Raw genomic sequence first — 27,295 nt, forward strand, 5'->3', positions numbered from 1 at the left:
CCTTTCTGAAATAAGCATCCAGAACCATAAATACCCAGAATCTGTAATATTCCTTTTGGAGATGTTGTCCTTCCCTGCCACTTCCTGACCAACTCCCTTCCAGCAACTGCACTGAGCTGAGTCCTGCATGCTCAGAACTTGAACAAATGCATGGTTTTACTGGCAGTGAGAGACAGAAGCTCTCAAAACAGGAAGATTATGTGTATCAATCTTTACATTCTTTATGCTTATGAGTTCTCAATAATATCAATAAGTAGCACCATCAAAATTTCTGAATTATTGTAGTCTTTGTGAATACAGAAAAAATCCTTTCCATCAGCAATGGGATGTTCCATTTATACTTGATCAGTAACTTGAAAACAGGCATCTAGCACAATAAAACTTGAGACAAGTATTATTTGAATGACATCCTGACACCAACATATTTCATAGCCAGTTTAGGGATTGAGAGTATAATATTTCAATTTTTTTTCCCCAGATCCAGTAATTCAAAACACTTCGTGATCATATGTTTTTTAGGCTTTACTCTGTTTTGCTTCTTTGGTTGACTCCTACTATTTTTTGGTGGCTCCTACTATTTCCAGGGAAACTTCATAAGTCTGGTGCACCATTTTGTGCAAAGAACAGTGAGAAAGCCTTCTACCCATTTACCTCTTTTCCATATTTGGCTGGCTGTCATGGGGCATAATGGTTTCTGAATCCCCAAATAAAAAAATCGCTGGGTTTGTTTGCAGTATCTGTCCAGTGTCCTTTTCCCTTCAATTTCACCCCATTGCTTCTGCAAAGCCTTGCAGTTTACTGTAGAAAAGGTTAGGTTAAAGTTGTTGTCTCTTCTCTTTGATTTAGTTATTTAAAGTACATTTCTTGTATTTCAATTGTGTTGCATTTATCTTTTGGTCAAGCAGGACATGCAGAAAACCACCAGCAGAGAGTGAGTGTTTTACCTCCACAGCTGACTGTGAGAGCTCAAGTGTCATGCAGCAGCTGGGATATAGCAGGGACTTGGTCCAGCTGCAGCCTTGGTTGTGTGGATGTATGAGCAGAATCCTGAAATGAGCAGTTGAAAGTCTGTGGACATTGGTTTTTTAGCTATTGCTTGAGGTTTAAGGTGAATGACATTGTTGGTCATAGAGGGTTGTTATACTGGCGTGGCATGTGATGACACTACAAAAAATCACTGGCTCAAATGGCAACTCTTATTGAACAAAGCAAACAGCTACCCCATAGGCTGCTTTGGATAGTTTATGTATAAGTGGAAGTATTATGCTATGATGAATGTGGTAAGAACAAGGCTAAGACTGTTTTGAGACACCTGACCTGAACCTCCAAGTACGTTTAAGGTTGAGGGAAATTACAGTGAAAATTCAGTTATCTAAAATCTTAGCACTATGTTAAGCATTTTTGCAGACAATGAAGATATGGAACCACTTAAAAATTGTGTAATATCTGTATTTTTCCTTTACTATGATTTCTGAAGAATTAAGGCACTGTCAGATTTACTAACCGTTTTGTTTAACCTTTTAAAGAGATTAAATACCTAAAAATTCTCAGGGGTTAGGAGGCCAAAGTGTCTTCCAGGTGGCTCACTGCTTTCTCACATGCTTAAATAGGTCTGATGATGGTTGTGGGATTCATTTGACCAAGTGCAATGTAGGTGGCTGCATCTGATACAGTCACTGTAGTCTCCCACTGGTGCCTACAGTAGTTAGTAGCAGATGCTTCTAGAGAGTGATTCATCTCATCTTAAGACAAGTCAATATAAGTTATGATGTACCGATATAAATCTCATCAAATTTGAAGTTTTATAGTTCTTTAAATATTCTGGGACGTAAAATTTCTCATGTAAATTTAAGAAAAGTCTTCAAAAACATATGCTATCCTCTACTTTCAGTCTGTGATATCCAAGCAGGTTTTTCTGCGGCTGCAGACCCCTAAAGTGCGTTGAACATTTGGACACGTAACCATGCATGGCTACATGCTTGTGTTTGCACGTATCAGCCCAAATAGACACAAAGCCAACGTTTCAGCAGATTATTAAAATAAGGCCAAGATTCCTTTTCTTCACTTCATTTGTCCATGCTGGCTGTCCATGCTTGGGCCTGTTCATCTTTTTTTTTTTTTTTTTTTTTTTCCCCCCCTACAATGTGTGTTTCTGTGCTGTAAACAGCACCTGTCCTCCTCTCTTGTCCAACTACCTCATGGTGTCTTATGCAGTTCTTGCTGTTGCTAATTTCCTGACAGGGTTTCCTTCCTTCTTTTTACCTAACGAGTTTTGTTTTGGAATGCGTCAAGAGGTTGTATTCACACTAATTGCCTTCTACTCACTCCTTATCTGTACTCTGGGCCATGCTTTTCTGCTCAGAGTAATCTGAGTTCTCTATAAGGGGAAAATCAGGGGTCCAGGAAGCTGGAGAATAAATAAACTATTGGTATGTAGAAACAAAAGCTGTCAGTTCCAGTAACTTATTGATAGCAAACTGGATTAACCTGATGCTAAACAAATTAAGAAAAGAAAAACGTAAAAAATGCCCTATTCATTTCTAGTGGTTTCTGTGAACAAGCTGCAAAGGCACCATATGCATATTAGGAAAAGTATCTTCATTTTTACTACAGCTCTGTCAGAGAGGTAGTCTGTCACTTGTGGTTTATTGGATAAGTGTAAAAAGGTACCTGGAGTTGTCTCAAAGATGTAGCTCTGTTTAGTAGTTATATTTAAAGGAGAAAGAAATTTGATGTTCATTTAAGAAACTTAGCTGTTCAACTTCAGAGAATTTTTGAATAACCTGCTCATAAAAAAAACCAGTGAATACAAGGAATCTCATTTCATTTTTCACCCTGTTGCACAATGCACTGGTTGTTAGTGCATCTCTTGATATATATCTTCTTGATAAAGCTGACATTAACTCGAGGAGGTATTTCAAAATTCATAGTGAAACTATATTAGAATAAAATATAATATAATTCCTTAGGAAAAGCAGTACAGATCACCAATTTAGTTTCTAAAATCTCCAGCTGAATATGAACTGTTTATATTTTCAGATCAGGAATTGTACCAGTCACCTGTCACAGATGCTTTTCATTTTCCCTGTTTGTACCATCATGAGTTCGTCCCATGCAGAGGCAGTAAAAATAGCAGACAAGTTCACATTTATCAGGAATACGTCCAAGACCAGTGTTTGAAAAAGACCAAAATAACTCAGTAGTACCCAAAATAACAGAAGCCCAAGTCAGAAAACGGTTGAGACCAAGTAGACAAAGCCATAAGGCATGTGGTTAAAAAAACCAACCAACCAACTAACCAAAGAAACCCTCCCCACACAAATATTACAACAACTTGGTCAGAAATGTTGTATAAAAATAAATGGCAATTGAGAAAACACTGGGTCACAAATAAGAGAGCTGAGAAGAGGCAAGTGACTTCAAAAATTACAACTTAATCACTGCACGTAGAAGGGAGTAATAAATAAGGAAATACATGAGATTGAATTAGAAGAGATGATACTTAAAGCAGGTTCCAAAACTAATAAACAGTACCAAAGTCTAATGCATGTCTGACTTTTCGTATATGAGTTCCTTCTCTCAAATCAATAAAACTATTGAAATATTTAAAATTAAACTGTGTTCTCAAGCACTTTCCTGGCTCTGTGACAAAGATCGAGCACAAAGCTATTCCTTGCATGTGAAAAATTAAGGCTACATTGCCTTTGGTACTGCACATGGATATGGAGTGATTTAGTTCAGTTTCTATCTCACCTGGATGGATGTAAGTTATGGAAAATATTGTAAGAGCAGGTGGATAAGGACTATTTTCAGGAGTAGATGGGATCGTAGTGAAGAGTTTTATGGACTAAGTGACAAAAAAGATAATAAGGTCTAGAGAAAACGTTCAGCTTTCAGCCTGCAGGAACTGGGGCGATGGCAGCAACTAAGGAAAAATGGCTGAGAGATCTAATTGAAGTGTGCATAATCTTAAATGGTGTGGATAATGTTAATGCTTTGTACCCAGCATGCATTCAAAGACCAGGGGCAAGTACTGTACTTAAAATCAAATGCAGGCATAAAGAAACATTTATTAAGTTAACAGGAGCTGCTGAAGTGACCTGCAAGGCATAGGTATTGAGAAAAACACATTGAGGGTTTCTCGGGCACCAATTAGCTTATGTCCTGGAGTCATCAGCACTGGAAGGAAGCATTCCTGGCTTCTTCCACTTCCCCAGTGACAACAGTGAGGGGATTTTTGTTTTGTAACTGTTCTTGAACCAAGACTGTTTGACATTTTTTATTTCATAAAAATAGATTATAATGCCTTATTAGATTTTTTTACAACCTCTTACAGATTGAAAAACACAGAATGCAGCTTTAAGTTGACAGTTTTGTGATTTAGGTTGTCTGAATATATCTGCATGAGCATTTCCTAGCTGCATATGCTGCTGAAAGGTTTTGTACATGTAGATTCCTATCCACAGCATCATGTTCAAATCTGTGCTGACCACAGATTAAGAAAGTATGCATAAAATATGCACGATCTTGGTTATTTCTTAGAGGAGGATCAACAACACATTTGATATTTTAATGCCAAATATATTCTAATCATAATTGTGATTGACATTTCTGCTGAAGGTTTTTAGTGGCAGTGTAACCCAAGCTGCCCTTGCTGCTGGGCAAGCAGTATTTATTTTGCTGGCAACGTCTGCTGGCAAAGAAAGTTCCCTGATTTTTTACCAGTTTTTTTTACAACATCTCCCCTCCAGCAAGCCTTTGAATTCTGTAGCATAGCCCTTCTTTACCCACTATTAGAGAAGGTACAGTTCCAAGTGACTGATGTCAGACTAGTCTCTAAGCATTTCCGGTAGGGTGTAACTGCAGCATGCAGTGCTGAGATATCAGAAAAGTTACAGAGCTGAAAGGAAAGGCAAATTAGCCCATGCTGAGTACAGATTTAGTGATGGGATATTGCTCCCAGGACCTGATAAGTTATCTCTGAGCTGTGCTGTTCCATCTAGAATAAACAGTGTCTTTGTGTATTACTACATTGCATAGTGAGTATGTCACCTGTTTCAGCATGAAAAGGTCTGGGATTTCATGCTTAGGTTTGAAACCAGAGAATGAAGTAATAAACAAATCATTAATTCACAACTTTTTTTAAAGATTTCAGTAAATCTTGAGCTAACACAATGTGCCTTATTTCTTAAGGTGTTGTATTCCAGTAAAATAAATAAAAGATGGAAAGAACTGAATTGGGACTGTATTGGAGTGTCCACTCCACAGAAGAACTGGGAAATTTTGATCTTAAACTCACCAATGGTCCTGTTCCTGATTTCCAGTAGAGTGCAGGGTTCATATGCTCCCAAGAACAATATTGCACATCTAGGGTATCTTTATACTGGGGAGGTTTTTTTCCCTTCTTTTCATCACTTAGAAGTAGAAGAAAAAAGAATAAAACAGATATTTAAAGACCAAATGTAAACGGAACAGCTGTACTTTTAGCATGTGTTAGCTGGATGAAATCTGACAAACAAATAATACTAATAAAATGATAATAGTTTTGGGCAGGCAGCCAGGAACACTATTGTGAATAGGTCTGGAATGAAGGGGTTTTTAAATGAATTATGGCAATATTGTCTGTTTTATCAAAGGTGAAATATTTTATGAGGTTGTTGGTTTCCATTAGATTTTGAGGATAATTTGTTACAGACAAGGAGCAAGGAGATTGGGTACCAAGAGTATGAGTGTAGGAAACTTTCCTTGGTTTGGGATAAACAATAATGCTGTGACTGAAGGAGAACAGGGATTTGAAGCTGAATTCTGATAAAATCCAGGCCAGTAGCCAAATGCTAAGCAACTGAGTGTGACAGACAAAAATACACAGCCCTCTTTTGCAATGCAGTTCCATTTTTGAAAATGCTCAAAAGATTTTGTCTCTTATTCTGTTTGGAAATTGAAACAAAAATTTGCAGCAACTTCAGTAGATCTGATGTTTAATTTTAATGCTCTGTTCAACCTGTAGCAATAAGCATAACACGTTAGGTGCAAATTATTTGTGTTTAATATAGATCTTAAAATAGTTTCTGGAGTGTGGAAAAAGGAATTAATGATTTTGTTAGACTCTGATAGACCTTTTCAAATGAATGGTCAGAAAAATTATGCAATGAAGAGAGGATGGCAATAGTTTATTTTCCATTAAAAGTGAAAGAATCAAGTTAAGCCTTATGCTAAATTTTTAATTTCAGATGAGGTCATCTGTTGGAGACAATTCTGCCTCACGTTCACCTAACTACCTTCTAAGTCTCTGTTAATTTTACTGGTTGCACTGTTAACCATTGAATTGGAGGACATTTTTGATAACTCCATCATATACTTCCTTGACATGTCTCAGAAGTAAGGTTAATGTGATAGGTTTGTGAGGCAGTATTTATTAGAACTTAAAATGGATCCCATTTCTTGGACATGAATTTGATATGTAACTATATTTTACTCCGAACACTAATAACTACTCTATTTTCTGTTCACCAGAAATGTTGTGTTAAGGATTCTTTTAACTCATTTTTTTTCTATAAAGCTCATAAATGTAGGCTCTTGCTAGGTGTGATGATGCATGGAAGTTAATATTCTAGGCTGAGAGGCAGGTGAAGCAGTAATGCTAATGCCTATGTTGTTTTCTTCCTTAATTTCTTTTCAGTAGATCTGCTACAGTTTTCAGCTACTGTTTATCCTTTCCATGACTTGAAGACAAAAAAACACCCATCAGCTGAGAATGAATTCATAGAATCATAGAATGGCTTGAGTTGGAAGGGACCTTAAAGACCATCTAGTTTCAAACCCCCCCGCCACGGGAAGGGACACCTTCTACTAGATCAGCTTGCTCCAAGCCTTATTCAACCTGGACTTGAACACTTCCAGGGCTGGGGCATCTACACCTTAGCTGGGCAACCTGTTCCAGTGCTTCACCACCCTCACAGTAAAAAAATTCATCCTAATACCAAATCTCTTTCAATTTAAAGCCATTCCCCCTTGTCCTATCAATCCATGTCCTTGTACAAAGTCCTTCTCCATCTCTCTTGTAGTCCCTTTTAGGTACTGAAAAGTGCTACGAGGTGTTTCCAGAGTCTTTTTTTCTCCAGGCTAAACAGCCCCAATCCTCTCACCCTTGTCTTCTTGGGAGAGGTGCTCCAGACCCTGATCATGTTTGTGGTCCTCCTCTGGACTCGCTCCAACAGGTCCACATCCTTCCTACACTGGGGGCCTCAGAGCTTCAATCACTATTCCTCATCCTAAACCACAGACTTTATGGGATTAAAAAAGTTTAACATCAAAAGACCAAACTTTATAGTCTGCTCTGACTTCTTGAATTCAGAAATCTATGGGTCCTACCATATTACGTTGTGAGTAGTTTGGGCTGCCCAAGAAGGAAACAGGACTGAATGCTCCTCTTCCATTAACCTGTAGGCACACATCTTTCAGCTGAAGTACTTCTCATGGATTTTATCTAAACCGGTTTCTGTCCTCAAAAATATTTATTCGTTCAGTAGCCAGAATTGCTTCCTAAAATGTCTCTAAAGCAAAACACAGCTGAACATCAATCTTATTGTGATTGGATTAATTCACTGGAATGCCATCAGCATTGAGGCAGGGGCCTTCCAACCTTGAGACCAGCTGGAAGTGCTTTTTCTGTAAACTCCCAGGTGCCAAAAGGCAGTCAGTGAAAGCAATTTCAGACACAGAATTAATGAAGGCAACGGTAGATGATATTGGACAGCAGTGTTTGGCAAAACATCTGATTTCAAGAGGAACAGTAGTTTTAATCGCATGGGTAATGTGTTACAGATGATGAAAGGGATGTTCATCCATGAGATCTATTCTTGTTCAGTGAATTTAATACAATGTGTATCCATGTTCCCATTTGGATGAGGCATCTTGTCCGTGTACCAGCTAGTGAGGCATCATAGGTATTCTCCCAGACTTTTATTTTGTTCTTGCAGCTGTCATAATGAAAGCCCTTACAGAGTTATCAGACCATTTTTTAATTATGAGTTATATTTGTTATAACAATGATGTTTGTCCAGTCCCCTAAAATCTTCTGAATGATGGAGTTCCCAGAGCTTTCATTCAATTATTTAAGAGTATTGTATGACAGGTAAAAATGTAACTGATTTACCACTGCTGGAAAAGCATAATTTCTTGTTAATATTTTCTTCTTTAGTCAACGTATGTTATGTCTTCTTTATGTCAACTTATTACCTGTGCTATTTGGAGATGAGGATTAGGGCATAGCTAGGAGGGAAGATTGCCACTACAATTTCTAGGTCCAGTTCAGAACCTGCTTCTTTGCTGTCTGTATCTAGACACTCATCACCAGCAGTTGTACAGGTAAATTGTCAAGAAATATTACCTTTGTTATTGTGTGTTGCTTTCACCTGATTTGAAGAACTATGCAAGCAACTGTCAATGAAATTGCTGCACTTAGCTTCCTATGTTGACATATTTCCCAAATATATAGGTGCTTGTAGCTGTCGTTGCAATGTTACTTTCACATGCCTTTCCTCTAAGTCATCCATCAAAGCTGATTAGATGACACATTTTGTGCATTGAGGAGGGAAAAGGCAGTCTAATATATCCCTTTTCTTATTATACATGCTATCATGTATTTGAGGTTCTCTTTAATATTCTTGTAGAATAAATATATATTTTTTCTTATTTCAAGTACTGTTATGATATTAAAATTTATTCATAACTTCACTAGTGGCAAGATCAGGTTCAGTGGTAGTTTGACTGCACACCTGGGTAAGTTGGCTTGTATAGTAAGGTTACTGTGAATTAACATTTAACCTAAATATTTATATTTTATAATTACCATTCCATTTAAAATGCAGTTTGTTATGCTTCAGTCTGTTCTCTGTCTCTGGGTTAAGAGTGTATTGTTTCACTTGTTCATCTAATGCTGTCTCAAGAGTTGCAGTAGGCAAATCTTTTAACTCGTCATTATTCATTAGTTTCCATTCTGGTCCTTTTAGCTCCTGGGACCATCAAGGCATCACTTGCTTGCACTTGAGTATCATTATTGTTGGCACAGGCTTGTCAAAGCACTAGAGCTCCTGGCAAGGCACACAAAGGAGTGGTGTGTGGTGTCACAAGTACACATTGCTGCAAATTATCATCTTCCTGAGTTTTTTCCTTGTTATTTTCCTATGACCAGGTTCTGCGTGTGCAATCCTGTACCATTGTAAGAGTATTTTTTGTGCAGCTTTCTGATGTTCTGCCCCTTTTTTGGAAAGAATTATTTGCATTTTCCTTTTTTTGCAGAAAATATTGCTTCCTATCTAAGCATATATGACATGCAATCTTTAGTTATGATAATAAATGTTAGCACCAATCAGTTGAATCAGCAGTTTATATCTTGTTTAGCAATGCTGATTTATCAGCGTAATTTAGCTTTCTAGAAAAGGTGCAGGAAGTAAATATAAATATATAAAACCCTCTCCATCAGGACTAGTTTTGCAGCAAGAGGGGCACATTTAAATTTCTAGCAGTCATTAATAAAATACTTGTACAAGCCTAGTGCAGAAACCTAGGAAAACTACGTTAATCTCTCTGGTGCTCAATAAGCTGATTTCCCCCATTTGCAAACAAGAATCAAATCTCTTAGCAGATGACATTTTATTCAAGGGAGGTTACCCTGTTACCTGAAAGCGCTTTTTTTCCTCTTCTTTTTCCCCTCCATTGTATCATACTCCATGAACACAGTGTGTAGAAATTAAGCTCCAAGTAGCCACTTCCTTTCCCCCCACCCTCTTTGTCAGGAGAGGGACAAAGGCAGAGACCATGGGTTGAGGTAACAATTTGCTGAAAGCAAACAAAAGTGACTAAGTAATGCCCAGTAACAGCAGCAATATCAATAACAAAAGTATACAAGAAGAGAGGGTACTTTACACACAAAAAGGTGTTCAGCACCTCAGTGTAGTTCTGCTGGCTGCTGGGAAAAGACAAGATGATGGCCACTCCCACACAGCTCTATGTGGTTCCCCCAGACAAAGACAGGATGGCAGGTGCTCCCCATCCCTGAGCCAGAAACAGAAAAACAATGGACAACCCCGAAAGCTAGATTGTCCACGTCGAGCCACACTTCTGCTTCAGGTGGTGGACTTGATTCCGCACAGCTGCTACTGGCACTGGCACCGCCGTTTTTGACTGCTCCACCCTGTTCCGCCTTGGGTCAGACTCAGCCGGGGTCTGCCCATTTGGACCTACATAACTTTGCTAAGGGTTTCTGTTACTTTAGCTGATACGGTTTGTTTAAATAAACGTGACTCCTAACCAGACCTGTTGTGTTAGATGAGAGTGACTGTTTACCCAGGAGCAGCAGTTCTGCACTTTTATTTTTCCCAGATTTCTGTACCCTACTACAGTGAAAAATATTAGACATAAATGCTTCCTAGAGATAATAAAACAACTGAACAGCAGAAAATTACTTTTCATTACTGATGGCTTCCTTTCTCTCTGAAGTACATGGGACAACAGTGTAGCTTCATTCAGCCTTCCAGCTTCCAACTTCTGGACTCATATATGGGATAGATACATTCTGTATATGGTGTTGTTTCCTTCCCTAATTTTGTTTCAGCTTTCTAATTATATCCATACTTTCTTACATAACTCTCAGTCTTTTCCATTGATTTCATTAGTGCTGCATCCCATTTTCTTAAATGGATAGTAGAGCTTACCCTCTTATCACTCCTGTACTGCATTTCTTTAAGGGAATGCACCATTACTTCCTTAAACAGAAGCACTTGAAAGCACTTCAGACTGATGTTTCTTGTTTAATCTATCACACCTCTTTTAAACTTAATGCGGCATTATGAAGATACCTTTTACTCCCCTTGAGCAGAACTGTTCCTTTCAACACTTTGAACTTTCTTTTCCTTTCATCTCACTATCTAGTGTTGATGACAAAATTTCCATGAAAATGTGTGGATTTCCAACTAAATTAATGTTTTCAGAAAATATCATCTTTCTTGGGAAAATTTAATTCATCAACACATGTGCCTGACCCCAAAACTTCCTTAATGAAACCCTTCTGTATGTATCACTTTTTCAGCAGTCCACCAAAGTCTATCCAATACTCTGGTCTATTTGGTTCTCATTTTGTACTATAGTTAATAGTTTATAGTTCGTGAATGGTAAATATAATCTTATTTTCTATTTCAAAGTTTTGTATAGTTTCATTTCAGAAATTCCCATCTGAGTCATAGCTAATGTTTCCCTACATACACTCATTTTAAGTTCAGATCCAGTTTCTCACAAATTGGAAGCAGATATTCTGAAGATATTCTAAAGAAAGATTTGTCAGAGATAATCTAGGTCATAGCTGCAGGTTTTTCTGACAGTATTCAAACAGATATATATATAGGTAATATATATATGAGTGGTTTTTTTTCTCTAGGTCTGCTTGCACATATGCACAGAGCCTGTTTATGCATGTGCACACACAAGCACCACACATACTATGATGATGTATCACCTGGTAGCTGTCCACTGCCTTCTGCTTTATAGCAACTTGAAAAAACCTTTTTTGTTTTCCTTTCATTCATCCTTTCTTGAAGTTTGGCTATTGGCCATCACCTTTTAGCAGTTATATAAAAAATTTTCTGTGAAAGAATGACATCATACACCCCACAGGCATCTATTGCTGAGTTATAATCCTGCACATAACCTTTATCTCTCACTCTTCCTAAACGTGGAGAGGCAAGTATAAACACCTGTAAAAAAATTTAGCAGTGCATGAATATGTATACATGGAAAATGCAATGATGTGAAAAATCGAACTTTTGTGTTTTGCAAAGAATGATATGAGCTATATGATTGCCATTCATCCAGACTTTTGGCTAAATAACTGAAAGTTATAAAAACTCTAACAAAAAGTAGAATGGCTTTCAATCCTGTAGAATGAAGTGAAGATTATGAAAAGTTTGCCTTTCAGTATGCAAGTTTCAAATCAGCCATGAGTAAAAAAGACCTAAAATACAGAGAATTAATGTTCAGTTGACAAGAGCTGTACCATCTAAATGCATATGTGGGTGGACTGTGTTGTGATCTTATTTGCTTTATCAAATTAAATGAAGATTTTGTTATGAGTATTTTCCTGATATTTCCGTATAGCTGTGCTATCTCACATACTTTTCCAGTAAGTCTACCTTATGTCAGTTCATTTCTTAACATGATCTTTTTATTACCACTTTTTAAAAGATAATGAGGTTTTTTTCCATTTTTCTTCCTTGTCCCTCTCAAAGCAGAATATTGAGTGCTGGTGATTTTTGGGTTAAGTTCATTCCATGTCCCACACTTTTACAGAGACGATTTTATGAAAAGTTAAATATTTTCAATGATTTAACATTTTCAGGATATTTTTCCATCTCTTATGAGTGTCTTATTAAACGTCAAAGTGATGCAGAATGAGACCAACCATGATATATGTGAGGCTTGAATAAAGACCTCTGAATATATCCTACAATCTGAGAATTGTTTGAGCATGAAGTTTTCCAGATTTTTATTTTAATAAAAACCTTAATTTAAAAAGGAAATGAAGAGGACTGTTCTTTTGCAATTCAGGTGTCATTAGTTTTACACATAAACCTGTATTCATCTCATCTCACCTCACATGGCTGAGAAATCTGTTATGAGACTTCATCTTTCTGGAAGCAATGAAGAGAGGTAAGGTTTTGCTTCATTGTTTCCAAGGAAATTTGAGCAGTTAGGATACTAACTCAGGCCCTTTAAGTCACTAAAAAATCACAAAGGATGGTTTTGAATTGTCTTGCTTATATCACAGATCCTCATCCTAAAGCCAGCTCACACATGTAGAGATGATTCTCATTACTATGGAGCTTTGTACTACTGATCAGAAAAATTTACCATTCAATCTATGAACCTGAACTAGGTGAACCTTGCTGATGTTTCCTGCCACTACTGTTACTTCAGTGTTGCTCTTCTCTTCTTTTTCTTAAGGATCAATCGAATTATGTTTGATCAAGAAACCATAATAATTTGAAAAGCAATTCCTTTGCAGTCAGCGGGCTGCAAGCAGCTGCGCTGCCAAGAGGTATTCCTCCTCATGTTGGATTTCTAACATCAAGTGTTCTCTCTTTTTCAGTCAGAAGTACAGGTCCTTATTTCCACCTTCATTGTGAATGCATGATGTTCAACACTACCAGGCTAAACAGAAAAGCTGAATAGGTCTACTTGGCAGACGTTCATTCTTCTTTCCTTATGGGAATGGTTTTGGAAAATCAAGATGACAATAAATCATAACACTTCATATTGCACTTTTTAAATGAAATTTAGTAAAAGATCAGTTGCTATATTAAAAATGTTTAACCACGGAATTACATGACAGTTACATTATTCACTATCTCCTGACCAGTGAAAAGAAAGAATCTTCTATTTTGAAAGGTATACTGTAAACTGTCCTGGTTATGTACACTTTAAGTTGTTTAGATTTCTTTTGGTTAGGAAAACAAACTATATTCAGGCCATTATAACAATGCAGTATATTCTTTGTGAGTCTAAAATCAGGTGGAGAATAAGTTCTGTCACTGATAGGCTAAATCTAGATTTTTATAAACATGAAGAAAAGACTTGAACTGTTTTTTTCAGATTTTCAAGATTGAACTTGTCTATTCTGAATTTTAAAAAAGCTTATCTAACCCAAATATATGGAATGCTTGGTTTAAAAAGTGCAAACTTAAAGCTATGTTTGGTCTATACTTATGTAGTCTTGAATTCACATACATTTTTTGACTCTCTGTTGAGTTTGAAAGACTTTAAATAACTGTATTAGGGAGCTTATTTTTTTTCAGTCAAACCTATTTGCATCAAAACAGTACTTTAAGGAACCCCTCAATCAAAATTCCTGGCTGAAAAAATGCTTGAGAAGCACATTCGTAGCAGCCTAAAAAGAACTGGAGGGAATGACCAGAAGTATCTTTGGAGTAGAAGTGTTTTCAAAAACTGAATGTGCAGGCATTCTCTTCAAAACACTGTCTGAAAAACATTCACAAAAATAGGCCACTTTTAACTTGGGCAGAAGAATTCAATGAAGTTTTCTGTTTGTTTTTGCGTGTTTTAAAAGGTTTCCTTTTTCTTTTGTTATAAGCATTCTCAAACTGTGAACAAATTCCAGTGTTTTAGCCATTGAATCCTCTTTTATGAAAGAAACCACAGGGGGCTGCTTCAGTGCAGGAAGCCGGGACCCAAGTAAACTTCTGAGTTGCAGCCTTGGCTAACATAATGATTTTCTCTTTTTCTGTTACCTGGAGCTGTTTTATTACCTGAAAATAGGAAGAAGTACTACTAGAGGTTCACCCAGCAATTTAAGATATATAAGACTTTGAGAATATAATATTCTCTTGGAGGTATTCTCAACTTTTATGAAGAGAAACTGATGGGGAATTCATCAAAGAGATTTACTCCCTTAGGCCTTATTGCTCAGTGCTATGTGTAAGATGCATGATTTTAAACAGAGGATTTTACATCACTGACTTTTAAGATTCCCTGGTTTAATTTTGCAGCAGGTGGTTTATAGAGCTAAAATATTTCAAAAATCTCTTTAAAAGTAAATGGTACTGGTAGGACTTTCAAGTTGTATGATGATGAAACTTCTCTACATGACAGCAATGCACAGATTCTCAGTGTCTTGTTGCACTGAGAAAAGCAAAGAATTTTTACTGACATTTAGATGACTTATGGTGACTTTCATTTTTTTGTTCTTTGATATTTTACAGCTCTCATTTGCAGCAACAACTCCAGAGTTGGCTGATAAGAAAAAATATCCTTATTTCTTCCGGACAGTGCCATCTGATAATGCAGTGAATCCAGCAATTTTGAAGTTACTCAAACATTATCATTGGAAGAGAGTAGGAACTTTAACCCAGGATGTACAAAGGTTCTCTGAGGTAAGATTTGCATAATTTCTACTACACACAGGGAGATACTAATATCAGACTTCCAAGGAGCTAGTTCCTTTATAGCATTAAGGAAATAGCAATTAAGGAAAAAGAAACTGTCCCACTGTTTCAGTCCTATTTGGCTTTCTCTTAATAGGTCACATTTACTGTACTGAGTAAATTTAATTCCCTTCTGGGGTTTATTTGAGTGTCTGTAATGAAAGCTACCCATGCTTTCACATGCCTGGTTTTTATACCCAAGGTCATTGCACCCAAGTGCAAAGGTTCCTTCATACTCTTTGATTTGCAAAAGCTTATGTTTTTGAGGGAGGCTTGTATCCTGACTCTGGTTCACTTAAAAGGGAGAATAAATCCAATTTCTTCATGTTCCTTATGTACTCTGATTTATTATAAGCATCAATCTGAACACTGAGGAACAAAATCTGTTAAGTCTATGGCTGAAGATATTGGAGGAGCTTACTGAGCCAAAAATGTCTGAAGCCCCCAGAACTACTAAGATCACATATCATGCGCCCCACAGATCAAGTTTCACCCTGAGCAACATTTTGGTCATAAAAATTGCAATAAAGTATGGACTAAGTGCCTTTAAGCATGGTTTTAACAATAGAGTAAAAGAAAACATCTTACATATAATGAATCAGAGCAAGACAAGGAAAAGAGTTGGCCCATTAATTATCAGAGAGGTAAAACTAACAGAGGCATGCCTGGTTGTTTGGTTGTTGGGAGTTTTTTTCCCCCTCAGCATTGGTTTTAAAACAGGCTGACTGCGCTCTGAAGACTAGCATAATTAAAACAAGGGAAGAGGGATAAGAACAGGTTAGAATCATCTTATATGAGTCAGGTATTTTCAGATTGTCTGGCACAATTAATTCTCTGTGGAATACTTAAGAAATCTTAGACTCTTCCCTTATGAGCTTTGAGAATTAAAGGATAGAAAGTAAATGAATTGTGGGGGGAGGGAAGAAACCTTTGTGTCTGTCTTTCCAGAAAACACACAAAGGCCCAGGGAATTATAGGCCAGTCAGGCTAAATTTGATTCCTGGAAAGACACTTGAGCAGATAATCTGTTTGGAATCACACAGGAGATAAAAAGATGCTAAACAATGGTGAAATTGGATTTGTCAAGAATAAATCATGTAAAGCAATCTGATTTCCCTCTATGACAAGGTAACAGGTCTCAAGGAGGTGTGATAGGTGATGTGTGATATGACTTATAAAATGTTAAAAGTGCTCCTAGAGAAAAGTAGAAAAACTTAATCTTGGTGAAGATACTGTAAGAGCACTCTAGTCTCTAACCAATATTCCTGTCACAGAAGTTAATTGACATCAGGTCAGTTGAATAATTATTTTTAAAACAAATGCTGAAGCAAAAAGTCACCAAAAAAGCATGGTATGCTTTACCCTTCTCTGTCTTGGAAATAATTTCAGTGAGTAGTTATCAGTGGTATACTGTCAAATACGAAGGATGAGATTCTGTCAAGTGGTATACTCCAGAAAGAGATAAGATTTTCTCTAGATAGTATGATAGAGAAAATGTTTATGAAATTGCAGTTTATACCTACTTGGGAAAAGCTGCAAGTACTTTGCAGAGGACAGGATTAAGTTTCAGAATGATATTGATATTGGTTTAACCCCAGCCGGCAGCCTTGCACCACACAGCCGCTTGGGCACTCCTCCATGAGCAGGTTTGGGGAGAGAATCAGAAGGGTAAAAGCCAGAAAACACAGGGGTTGAGATAAAAACAGGCTCATAGGGAAAGCAAAAGCCATGTGCACAAGCAAAGCAAAATAAGGAACTAGTTCATTGCTTCCAGGCAGGCAGGTGTTCAGCCATCTCCAGGAGAGCAGGGCTACATCACACATAGCAGCTACTTGGGAAGACAAATGCCATCACTGCAAACATTCCCCCCACCCCCTTCCTCCTTCTTCCCCCATTTATATACTGAACATGATGTCATATGGTCTGGAATATCCCTTTGGTCGTGGAGGCCTGTTCCAGCTGCGTCTCCTTCCAGCCTCCCATGCCTAGCCCCTTGCCAGTAATGAAGTATGAAAAGCAAAAAAGGCCTTTGCTCTATGCCAGCCCTACTCAGGAATAATAAAACCTCTATATTATCAACCCTGTGTTCAGCGCAAATCCAAATCACAGCCCCATGCTAGACCCAGTGAATAAAACTAACTCTGCCCCAGCCAAAACCAGCGTGTTTATAAAGGTTTTAATAGCAAAAATATTTAAGTAAAAAAGTGCAGAATGCCCACATAGGCAGCAGATCTCCAGAGAAAGATATGGAAAGCACTACCATGAACCACAAACTGAGTAATGGGCAAGATGTTTAAACTGCTGGACTTATTGTAAAAAGTAGAAAGGAAACAAAGAGCTCTTGTTGCACAACCCTGATGTAATGCAATATTGACCCTTAAGACACATAGACTGCAAATCTACTTAGTGTTCATTAGACAGAAGTTGGAAGATCAGTCCTAGTATCATCTTCAAGAAGGAAGTAGATCAGAGAAGTCTGTAAAAAGCATTGGGTCACCTGGAAACATATTTAATGAGAAAGATTAGAAGCGAAAAAAAGTCCAATAGAAAGGGTAGATTGTTAAACTTTTTGTTGTGTAGGGTTTCTCAGGATAACACTAAACAAACACAACATAGGGATTCTTGGTCTTCCTTTGGGACAGCAGGAGGGATTTCCTGTCTGTCAGGGTCACTTAAGAAGTTCTAAAACTGCACTTTCAAGGGTTTGCAAGAGTGCTGCACTTGAGTTCAAAGTCTCTCCATTTCTCTTGAAAGGTGAGCAACAACCTCCTCTGTCTGCAAACTCAATTTACTGTGATTCATTACAGCTTTCAAGTAATGCAAGATTCAGTCAAAGTTTCCTTGAATTGCAGTGATTTTTATACTGCATGTTGAGTCCTGTGTCTTCAAATGATTAGAGCTCAATCCTTCCTTTTTCAACTCCATGTAGAGTTTCTCCCTTCCCTGTGCAGACAGTGAAAGCACATGAAAAACTGCAGGAACTAATTAATTTGCTGTCTGGGAGCAGTGAGGGAAGGAAGCCACCAGCAGTAGAGCAGGAGAGCATGCGACAGCTGGGCAAAACCCAGTCCTGCTGCAAGAGAGGAGGGCAGACCCAGGGATCGAGGCCAGGATCAGCCAAGTGTGCAGATCATCAGGCAAGTAAGTCCATGGCAATGAAGCAGGTGCAAGGCCAAGGGGGCAAATCAGTCCTCAATCCAGGGTCAGGTCTAGTGACTGCTGGACAGGTGGTCTGTGGCAGAGACTGAAGACACAGGACTAAAAGCTAGGTGGAGGCCCCAGAAGAAAGATCATCAAGGCCTCTTAGTGACACTCAGGTGCTGGTATAAGTCTATACATCAACTGAAATTATAATTTTCCCTCTAAAGGAGCATCAGGCAAAACTATTCTTCTGACATTTTTTTGAAAGTGACAGAACAGTTGAATAGCATCTAAAACCTCTCTATCTGTTGTAAAATGCCACTGAGCTTGGGATGTGAATGGTCTTATCTATAATGAAAATACATTACAAGCCATTAGATCAGAAGTAACTGAATCTAATCTCTTACTCTCATGCAAAATAAAATAAGCAGAAACAAATTAATGGGATCTTTAGAGAAGCCTATGTGATAACTCAGGTGGTTTTACTCTTAGCAGCAAGACAGGGCAGTTGTCTCATTTTTCCATCTCCCAGAAAGACTGTAACAGTTTGACTGATCTCCTTCTCTTTTTTCAAACTAGAACAGTTTGGATATCTATGTAAATTTCCTCCAGTGGTCCTTCCACCTGAACACATGGGGGGATAGATGCTCCTTCTTGTTCTTGCATAGCGACTTGATACCCATGTAGTTTAGTCCACAGGAGCCTTGATTGCATCTCTTTACCTGCCATCTAACTTCAGGAGTTTTTGGGCTGATGACTTGTTTTTCTTAGCTAGATCACTGTCTCCAGTCCCTCTGCAATTTGTACTTTATCTTATCTCATGAATAATTAAAGCTCACCTAACTTGCCTGCAAGTTAGCTGCCCCTCAAAGTCATCAAGCTGTCTTTTTGGCTTACTTTGCCTTGTAATGAGACAGTTGTCTCAAATGCTTAGCTTATGAATCTTACTCCAATTTATCTCTGACGGCCAAGATCACAGAGGATCTCTTGCTTCTATTTCAGGTGTTTCCTTTAGGAATCCTTTCTGCCGAGACTTTGGGTTATCACCATTTCCTTTTCTTTGGTGAAAAAAATCTTCTCTTTCTTATTAAAAAATATTATATCTTCCTTATTCTCCAGGTCACATAGAGAGACAAAGGGTAGGTAGAGAGAATGGAGAACTTTCTGCTAATTTCTTTCAGTTCTTAAAGAACAATGGCAATATCTATACATCTTATACTGCTAGTGTGGCTTGAGGCTCCCTTTCTTGCCATTACTTGGATTCAAGGAATATGACTTTTCAAGTGACCTGTATTCTATGGCTGCCAATAGTTCAACTTACTTTTAGCATTCTTTGTGAATAATTCGTCTGTTTGTACAACCATAAATATCGTTTCTACTGGGTTAATGTTTAAATTGTGTAAGTGGACTTGATATAAGAATAGTGTACACACTTCCTCAGTTCTGTTACTTAACACGGACAAGTTCATACCTACTGTGCTTCTGTGTCCTAGATTTTATGGATTGCTGCCCTGTTTTCATCCTCTGGGAGAAGATTCTGTTTCAAAAGTTAATTCTGGGGCAAAGATTTATAAATGAGGTTACAAAATACTTTTGGGATATTCAGCTCAAAGTATTTGCTGTGGTATGTAACTGTAGGGTAATTTATGTTGGAAGAGACCTTGGCGGTCTCTCATCCAACCTGCTGCTCAAAGCCAGGCTAGTTTTAGTGTTTATCAAGCCTGAAGAGTTATAGCTGTTTGTCCTGGTTCCAGGAAGGACAGGGTTCGTTTTTGCAGTATCCAGGAAGGGGCATGGCCAGGATGCAGAAGTTTTTCTATGCCACCTCACCTCATTGCTGAGAGTTGGGGGAAGGGAGTCTCTTCGAGCGAGAAGGAGTCCCTTCCAGTTCAGCACAGTGTGATGGAGGGAGCAGTCAGGAATTGTTTCCATGAGAATTGTTCACCTCTTTCTTGTACCCTATGTCATTAGTATTGCTGCTGTCACAGTTCATTCTCTTATCTCATTGCTGTTTTCAGTAAATTGTTCTTATTCTATGATCTTCACCTTTTTGTGTCTCTGACTCCCCTCCATCCCACCACAGGGGAGGGGGAGGAGGAAGAGGGTGTTAGCAAGAGGCTCATGGTTTCACTGGAAACACTAAATTGGAGAATAAGATTCCTAAACCACAACACTGTTTTCAGCACACAGTTTTCAGAAAAGGCCTGGCTGTGTCTGGTTTCTGATTCACAGATGAGTTTTCAGGCGATTGAAGATTATGCAGTGGTTGGTGCCTCAAATTTTACTGCTGCCTGGCACTACCTGTTTGGGATTGTATTTTGAATTAGGCAAACCAAACAATATTCCTGTGGTTTGTTGTTCACTGTATTTCATGCTTCAGTGGGAAGAGTCATGAGAATTAAGTTATACTTAACTATCAGTAAGTCAAAGCTTTTGGAAGCCACCAGTATTGAAGAAGATGTAAAGGCTACAGAATATGACTGGAAAACAGAGAAAAGTATAATCATGTATTGGTTTTCAGATAATGCTTTATTTGCTTATGAGTAATCCTAGTTTACCTTTCTTCAGTATTCTCCTGTTATTTCCTGCATATTTTTCATTTTATTTATAAACATTTTTATTCATAGTATGTTTCAAACTGGAAGTTGGCATTTGATTGCACTGGCACATTAAGAGGGCTTCCTTGTTTTATGATAGGGCACTGTAGAGTGGCTTCAGTTACTTCTTTTTGCAATCATCTCATGTTGAAATTCAGTGAAACTGCATTTTAACTTTACATTTGATAGCATATTCATGATATTTCTGGACTTTTAAAAATATATATATTTTCCTCCCACTGAATACCTTGTCTGGGATTGTTTTTAAAATAAGGTGAATTCTGTTCATCTCAAATGAATCTTTTGTTTTTCCCTACTTCTTACTAGTCATCTCTTTATGTGATTTCTCCGCTTCTTCATGGAAATATTGAGAACTCTTAATGTAATTTTATCAGTGTAGGTGGCATTTCAAAAAGGCAGAAGAAATGAGAAGTGTGTAGTAAGCTAATGAAATAGATTAACAATATCAAGATAAAATATTCTCTCTTGTGACTGTCACCATCTTCATTGATTTCAATAACCTAAAAATATGTTGGTGATAAAACCTTAAGAGAAACAAACCTTGTAAGTGGACAAAAACCCCATTTTTTCTGGTGGACATGATGAACACTAAGGATATTTTTAAATTGTGTTGCATTTTGCACACTGACAATGCAACATCTGCAAAAATCATCAGGCCATCAGGGTCCATTTTACCTAAGCTCAAAGAATTTAATATCTCTAATTTCCAAGTCTCATCCTAGAAAATGTAATATTGGAAAAACCAAAATTTTTCCCGATAAAAGCAGCTAACAATAAGTCTTCTCAACATAGTATATGTTTGTTGTTGTAGAGAAAGCAGAGTAGAAGTATTATTAATCTAGAATTTTATTTATTGTAGCCTTGTTTTGTCACTGTGTAGTCTGCAAACTTGCATCTGAGTTAGTGGGCAGTTCTGATAAGAATTCACTGGATAAGCAGAGGCAATGAGAGAGTTATTGTGGGGCTAAGAGGGAGGGAAAATACACGAGATATCTGTTGACGTTTCAAATGTCAGCCAGAAAACAAATTTAAGACATCAGTTTTTGATAGCTATAGGTATCAATTATGTAGGCTTCAAGATGTTTTTTGACTTCTTTGGTTTGGCTTCTGAGGATCAAAAAGAAGAGCAGAGGTTTCCACTCTCCATCACAATTGCCAAGAGGTTTTAGAGCAGGAAGAAAGACATTATTTTTTGTCCATGAATGAGCTTGGAAGCCTCAAATATACCAGATAACATAAATGTTTAATCCGAGAGCTCTGAATAGTACACAGTAATTTCATCCTAGAAGGAGTGCCCTGCCTTCAACTTTGAACAGTGAAAAAGAAAGGCAGAAGATAAGAGAGACATGCAAGGCAGTAAAAGGAAAATATGGGAAAAGACATGAAGATAAGAGATTGAGAGCAGGAAAACCGAGACATTATAAATGTAACTGTTTAACTATAAAACTCTTAAAAACTATCTCTTCATAATATTCACTTTTTTTCAAGGTGTCATGTGCCTGAAATCTTCCTTCATATTGTCCTATTCCCAATTCTTGGCTGATTTCTATAGCAAAATCTTAGAAACAATTTAATTCAAGTTTTCTTGACCTTGCAGAGAATTAATTCCTCTATTCTGTCTTGTAGCTATGCTTTCATATAATTCAAGTTGATACATTAAGATCTTCACAGAAAGGCAATCTCTGAAAGTGACTTCTACTAGTAAAAGAGAAACAGAAGTACTAGATCTATTATGATTCTTCTGGGTCCAGGTAAATATTTAGAAGCCATGAGATTACGGGAGGGTCATAAGATTATGATATAGGAAATGAGGACAAATCAGAGCGATAGAACGCTAGCTTAGGTTTGTCCCTCTTCATAGAAAATGGTCTGTGTAGATTCAGTTACGTAGTGGGAGGTCATTTTTAGGTGAAAATTGTAAATAGTAATTAGAAGTGACTATGTACAAGCAGCCTTTTAGAACCTTCGCAGATGAAGACTACACAGCCTCCCTGGGCAACTTGTGCCAGTGGTTGGTGATCCTCGCAATTAGAAAGCATTTGCTGATGTTCAGATGGTACTTCCTAAATTTCAAGTTATGCTCATTGACTCTGATCTTGTCACTGGGCACCACTGAAAGAAGCCTTCCTTCATCCTCTGTAAACATATTATATCAATATATATAAATGTATATATTAATGTATTAATATACATTGATGAGATTGCCCACCAAGCTTTCTCTTCTTCATGTTGAAAAGTCCCAAATCTCTCAACCTTTCGTCATAGGAGAGATGCTCCTGTGTCTTAGTCACCTTCATAGCCCTTCTCTGGTCTCTCTCCAGTGTGTCCACGTGTCTTGTATTGAGAAGCCAAGAACTGAACCTGGCACTCCATGTACAAGCTCAGCAGTGCTAAGTAGAGGAGAAGGATCTCTTTCCCCTACCTGCTGTGACAACACTTCTTCATGCAGCCCAGAATGCCATTAGCTTTATTGGCCATAAGGGCCCATTGCTGACTCACTTCAACCTGGTGTCTATCAGGAACATTTTCACCAAGCTGCTTTCCATTGGGCAGATCCAGCATATGTTGGTGCATGTTGTTCTTCCTCCCTAGCCCAGGACTTTGCACTTCCCCTTGTTGAACATGAGGTTCCTGTCAGCCCATGGCAGTATGACCCTACTGTGTATCAGTCACTCAACTGAGTTACATGTCATCAGCAACCTTGCTGAGGGTACCCGTCTGCTCCATCATCCGAATCATTAATGAGGATGTTGAACAGGACTGGAGCTGGTACTGACCCCTGGGGTACACTGCTACCTTCTGGGCTCCACCTAGACTTTATGCCACTGGGGACACCCATTTAGGACAGTTTTCAATTTACCTCGCTGTCCACTTGTCCAGCTCATACTCTATTAACTATGAGAATCTCATGGGAAAAGGTCAAAAGCCTTCCTGAAGTCTAGGTAGACAATACACTCCTTCACCTTGACAAGAACTGATGTGAGGTTGACTGGCCTGTAGTTTCCTGACATTTCCTTTCCTCCAGTCTTCAGCACTTCTCCCAGTCACCATGATTGTTTGAAGATTATTGACCCAATACAGTATCACCTACATTGGTATGCTTGGTAGTTGCCCACAAGATCTCAGTTGGCTCATTATCCATCCCTAGGAAGAGCTCCATATAGTCCAGTTGTTCTGCCTTATAAAGGGCAACCCCACCTCCTCATTTTTCTCCCCTCTTTCCAAAGGACCCTGTATCCCTCCATTGCATCACTCAAGTTACATGATCCATCTGACCTCATCTGTGAGCCCCATAAAAAGGCAGTCCCACAGCTGCTCACTGATACCTAAGTCATCATGTTTACTCTCCATGCTGCAAGCATTAGTGTATGGGCACTGCGGAGGCACCCCACATGCTGATTTCCCAAAGAGATGGGAAGATTTCTCTGTGATGGTGCCTTGTAGGCACATCCTTGCTTACATTTTGGAGGTGACCCTGCTTAAGCTGCTTAAGCTTTGTTTTGTTGATTTTGTGATCCCTTTCGGTCATGTCACTCCAGGCCCTTTACTTATCAAAACTCCCTTCCCTTCACTGTCTCAGAGTGCTTCTGGTAACTCTCTCTCCTCTGTCATTCCTAGTTTAAAGTGCCTCTTTACCAGGTCAGCCATTCTGCTGGCAAAGATAACTTTGTCCTACTCAGTGAGAAGGATCCCATCTCTCCCAAGCAAATGTTTACCCACAAACAGGGTTCCATACTTTTAGAAATCAAAACCCTCTAACCACAACAAGCTCCACAACCAGTTGTGGATATGTATTACCAGCTGCCTCCTCCTAGCAGCCTTTCCCCTCACTGGCAGGAATAAGGACATCAACACGTGGGCCCCTATGCCCCTTACTACTGCCCATAGAGCTTGAATACACTTTTGATACTCTCCAGGCAGCATTACTTATATTGACATGGAAGAACAGCAGGGAGTAATAGTAAGAGTGTCAGAAAAGCTATGGCACTCTCTCAACATTATCCTGGATCCAGGTCCCCAAAAAGCAGCAAACCTCCCAAGATCATAGGTCAGGTCCACAGATGGGTTCCTCTTCTTCAGAGCAAGGAGCCACCCATTACTATTTCTTGTCACTTCTTCCTGGTGGTCTTGCATGGTTTAAGGTTAGGTTTAGGGGACCCAGATACTTTCCTTGAAAGTACATTTCAGTCATCTTCAGGATTCACTAGGCCACTGGGAGGGTAGTGAACCTCTGTCATATTTGTAAATCTTTATGTGAAGAAGCAGTTTTCCTCTTGGTGCCAGAGATCACTGACTTGGCATGGACAGCCTGCATCTCCACTGCAGCTTGGGGTCCAAGGAAGTTGAAACTATGGTGTCTCCAAGAAGTCTGTGTGTCTGTTTGTCTGTTGCTCTTTCATCTTTCCTGCTCTTGTGCAGCCTGTGTCACTACCACACTTCAGACTGTTTATGCTGATTTGAACACAGTTGTGTGCCTCTCTCTCTCTGCCACCTCTAATTTGGTTTGGGGGGTTTTTTGTGCCCTTCTTCACAAGCTTCTGTGCTTGGCTGTCCCTAGGAGCTGTGCTCTGGGCTTGGCTCTTACAGAGGCCTCTACTGAGCACCAGTTGAAAGGATTCTTGATCCTCTGTGATGAGAAGACTGCAAGGAGGACTCTAAGCACCTTGGGTCAAGGGCACCTGGTCATGTTCATTGGAATTTGCTAGAGCATTCTGGGGCCACACTCACATGGCCCCCTTTATCTCATCCTTGCCTGACAGTAGCAGGCACCTTCAAGTTTCTCAGAGGATTTATGAGTTTTCTGATTATTCTGGACCTTGTGCCCAGAGGATCACAAAGCAAAGACCATCGACTGCTGCACAGACTGCCGTGTCTGTTTGGGACACAGGAAAAGCAAAGTCTGCATGGAGATAATAAAAAGGGAGGCAGAGGGCAGGAAAAATAAATCATAACATAGTTTTATTAAAGGAAAATTATGCCAGAGATGGTAAGCTAATTGATTTCCTAGAACTGTTAGAGGGGATTTTAATGCTTGGCTGAATTTTATTTTGGTTGGTACAGTGCCCAGCAGGACCTGGGCAGAGCAGGGAAGATAGGATGAATGCAGTGAGTTCTAAGCCAGTTCATAAGCACAGCCAGAGGGAAAACTGCAGCAAACAGAATTATTTTGAGGATAAAGAAGTTGATAGCGACTTTTTCTTTTTAAAGGAATAGCCTTGAGACTGATTGTTTTAATTGTATTAATTCCTTACTTTAGGGAGAACAACTTGCAAACTTGTGAAAGTTGTAGATGAACACAGGGAATAAAGAAATTCCCATTACAAAAAGAAACAGATCATCACAAGGGTTGGTCTGTATGATCTTGTTAACAGGAATTAGAAAATGAAGTGTGGTAGGCTTTATATGTGGTAAGCTTTCTAGATACTCCAGGATTTTAATTAAATATATTCCAGCTGTTGCAGAACTGTAAGACATTGGTGATGGTTTCAAATGCCCTTCTTTTTTAACTCTCTTCCTTTGGATCGTTATAGCTGTAGCCTTAAATATTTTATTGCAGATTTAAATTTTAGTTCTGTAAAAAGTTTTATAGCCTACAGCATATGAAGAGACTTCCCACATATGGATTTTTTAAATCTATGTATCAGCTCTTTGGTTGTACCAGGCAGTCCCTTTCAGTGATAAATTCTTGTGGATTTTAGACACACCCCATTCTAAACAAAAATCTCCTTTCCTTGTTCTTTCTTAGATCCAGTCAATCAGGATTGTAACTGTAAGTTCCTCCTGCAAGTGCAAATTTTTGATTTGCCTAATCAGTGTTCCATCACTTTATGGAGAACTTAAGAAAAATGTATTTTTTCTTTTTGTTTGAAAATACAGAATTAATCTAACTCTGATTGTTGAAAATTTTATGATAATAATTGTACTGTTATGATATTGAAGATACACTTGAATGTGTTTTAATTTTTGCCAAACGCCTCTTTTTTAGTCTAGTTCAGACAAGCTACTTGGGCATTGTATTAGTATTGCCTGGCTGAATGAATGCATGAGAACTTCTAGCATACACATTTCTAAACTTTGACTGCAATCAATACAGTCAGAAAGAACTTGCATCAACCCTTTCTGTAAATGTCAAAAGCTAAGTCACATACATTTTAAATAGGAGTTAAATTCACTAAAACTGTTGTAGTGGCTGTCTTGGCTTCTTCTCCAGAGTTCTTTGCAATTGCTGTGAAGGAGCTTTCAAGAGGTTCATAAAGCTAGGTCTGTAAAAAGTATATAGGCTTCTTATCCCTAGCTTCAAAACCTGTGGAGTTTAGTTGTTCTTCCTCCTCACACAATTGATGGGGTAAATCATTTTTGGATGCATTCCCAAAATCAGAGGCAGAGATGACAGCGCACAGACCAATGAACTAGTAAAGGTTACCAAGAGTCAGCACTGCAAATTCCATGTATTATAAATGTGGCCATTTTTCTAGGAAGTTAAAACCTTCCTCTGGTGCTATAGGGATGTACTTCCGTGCATGCAGAATTTGCATCCCCAAA

General features: G+C 38.4%; 1 protein-coding gene across 1 annotated transcript in view; it reads left to right on the forward strand.

Annotated features, from left to right (window-relative positions):
• The window catches only part of GABBR2 (gamma-aminobutyric acid type B receptor subunit 2), a gene marked incomplete at both ends in the record, with an annotated part of 465,867 nt that overhangs the window by 175,512 nt on the left and 263,060 nt on the right, over nt 1-27,295 (forward strand). The window contains one exon of the mRNA XM_082281997.1: nt 14,772-14,942. Coding sequence (XP_082138123.1) covers nt 14,772-14,942 — 171 coding nt within the window. The remainder of the gene's footprint in view (nt 1-14,771; nt 14,943-27,295) is intronic.

Source organism: Coloeus monedula (assembly GCF_965178545.1).
Source record: "Coloeus monedula genome assembly, chromosome: 1".
Lineage (NCBI taxonomy): Eukaryota > Metazoa > Chordata > Aves > Passeriformes > Corvidae > Coloeus > Coloeus monedula.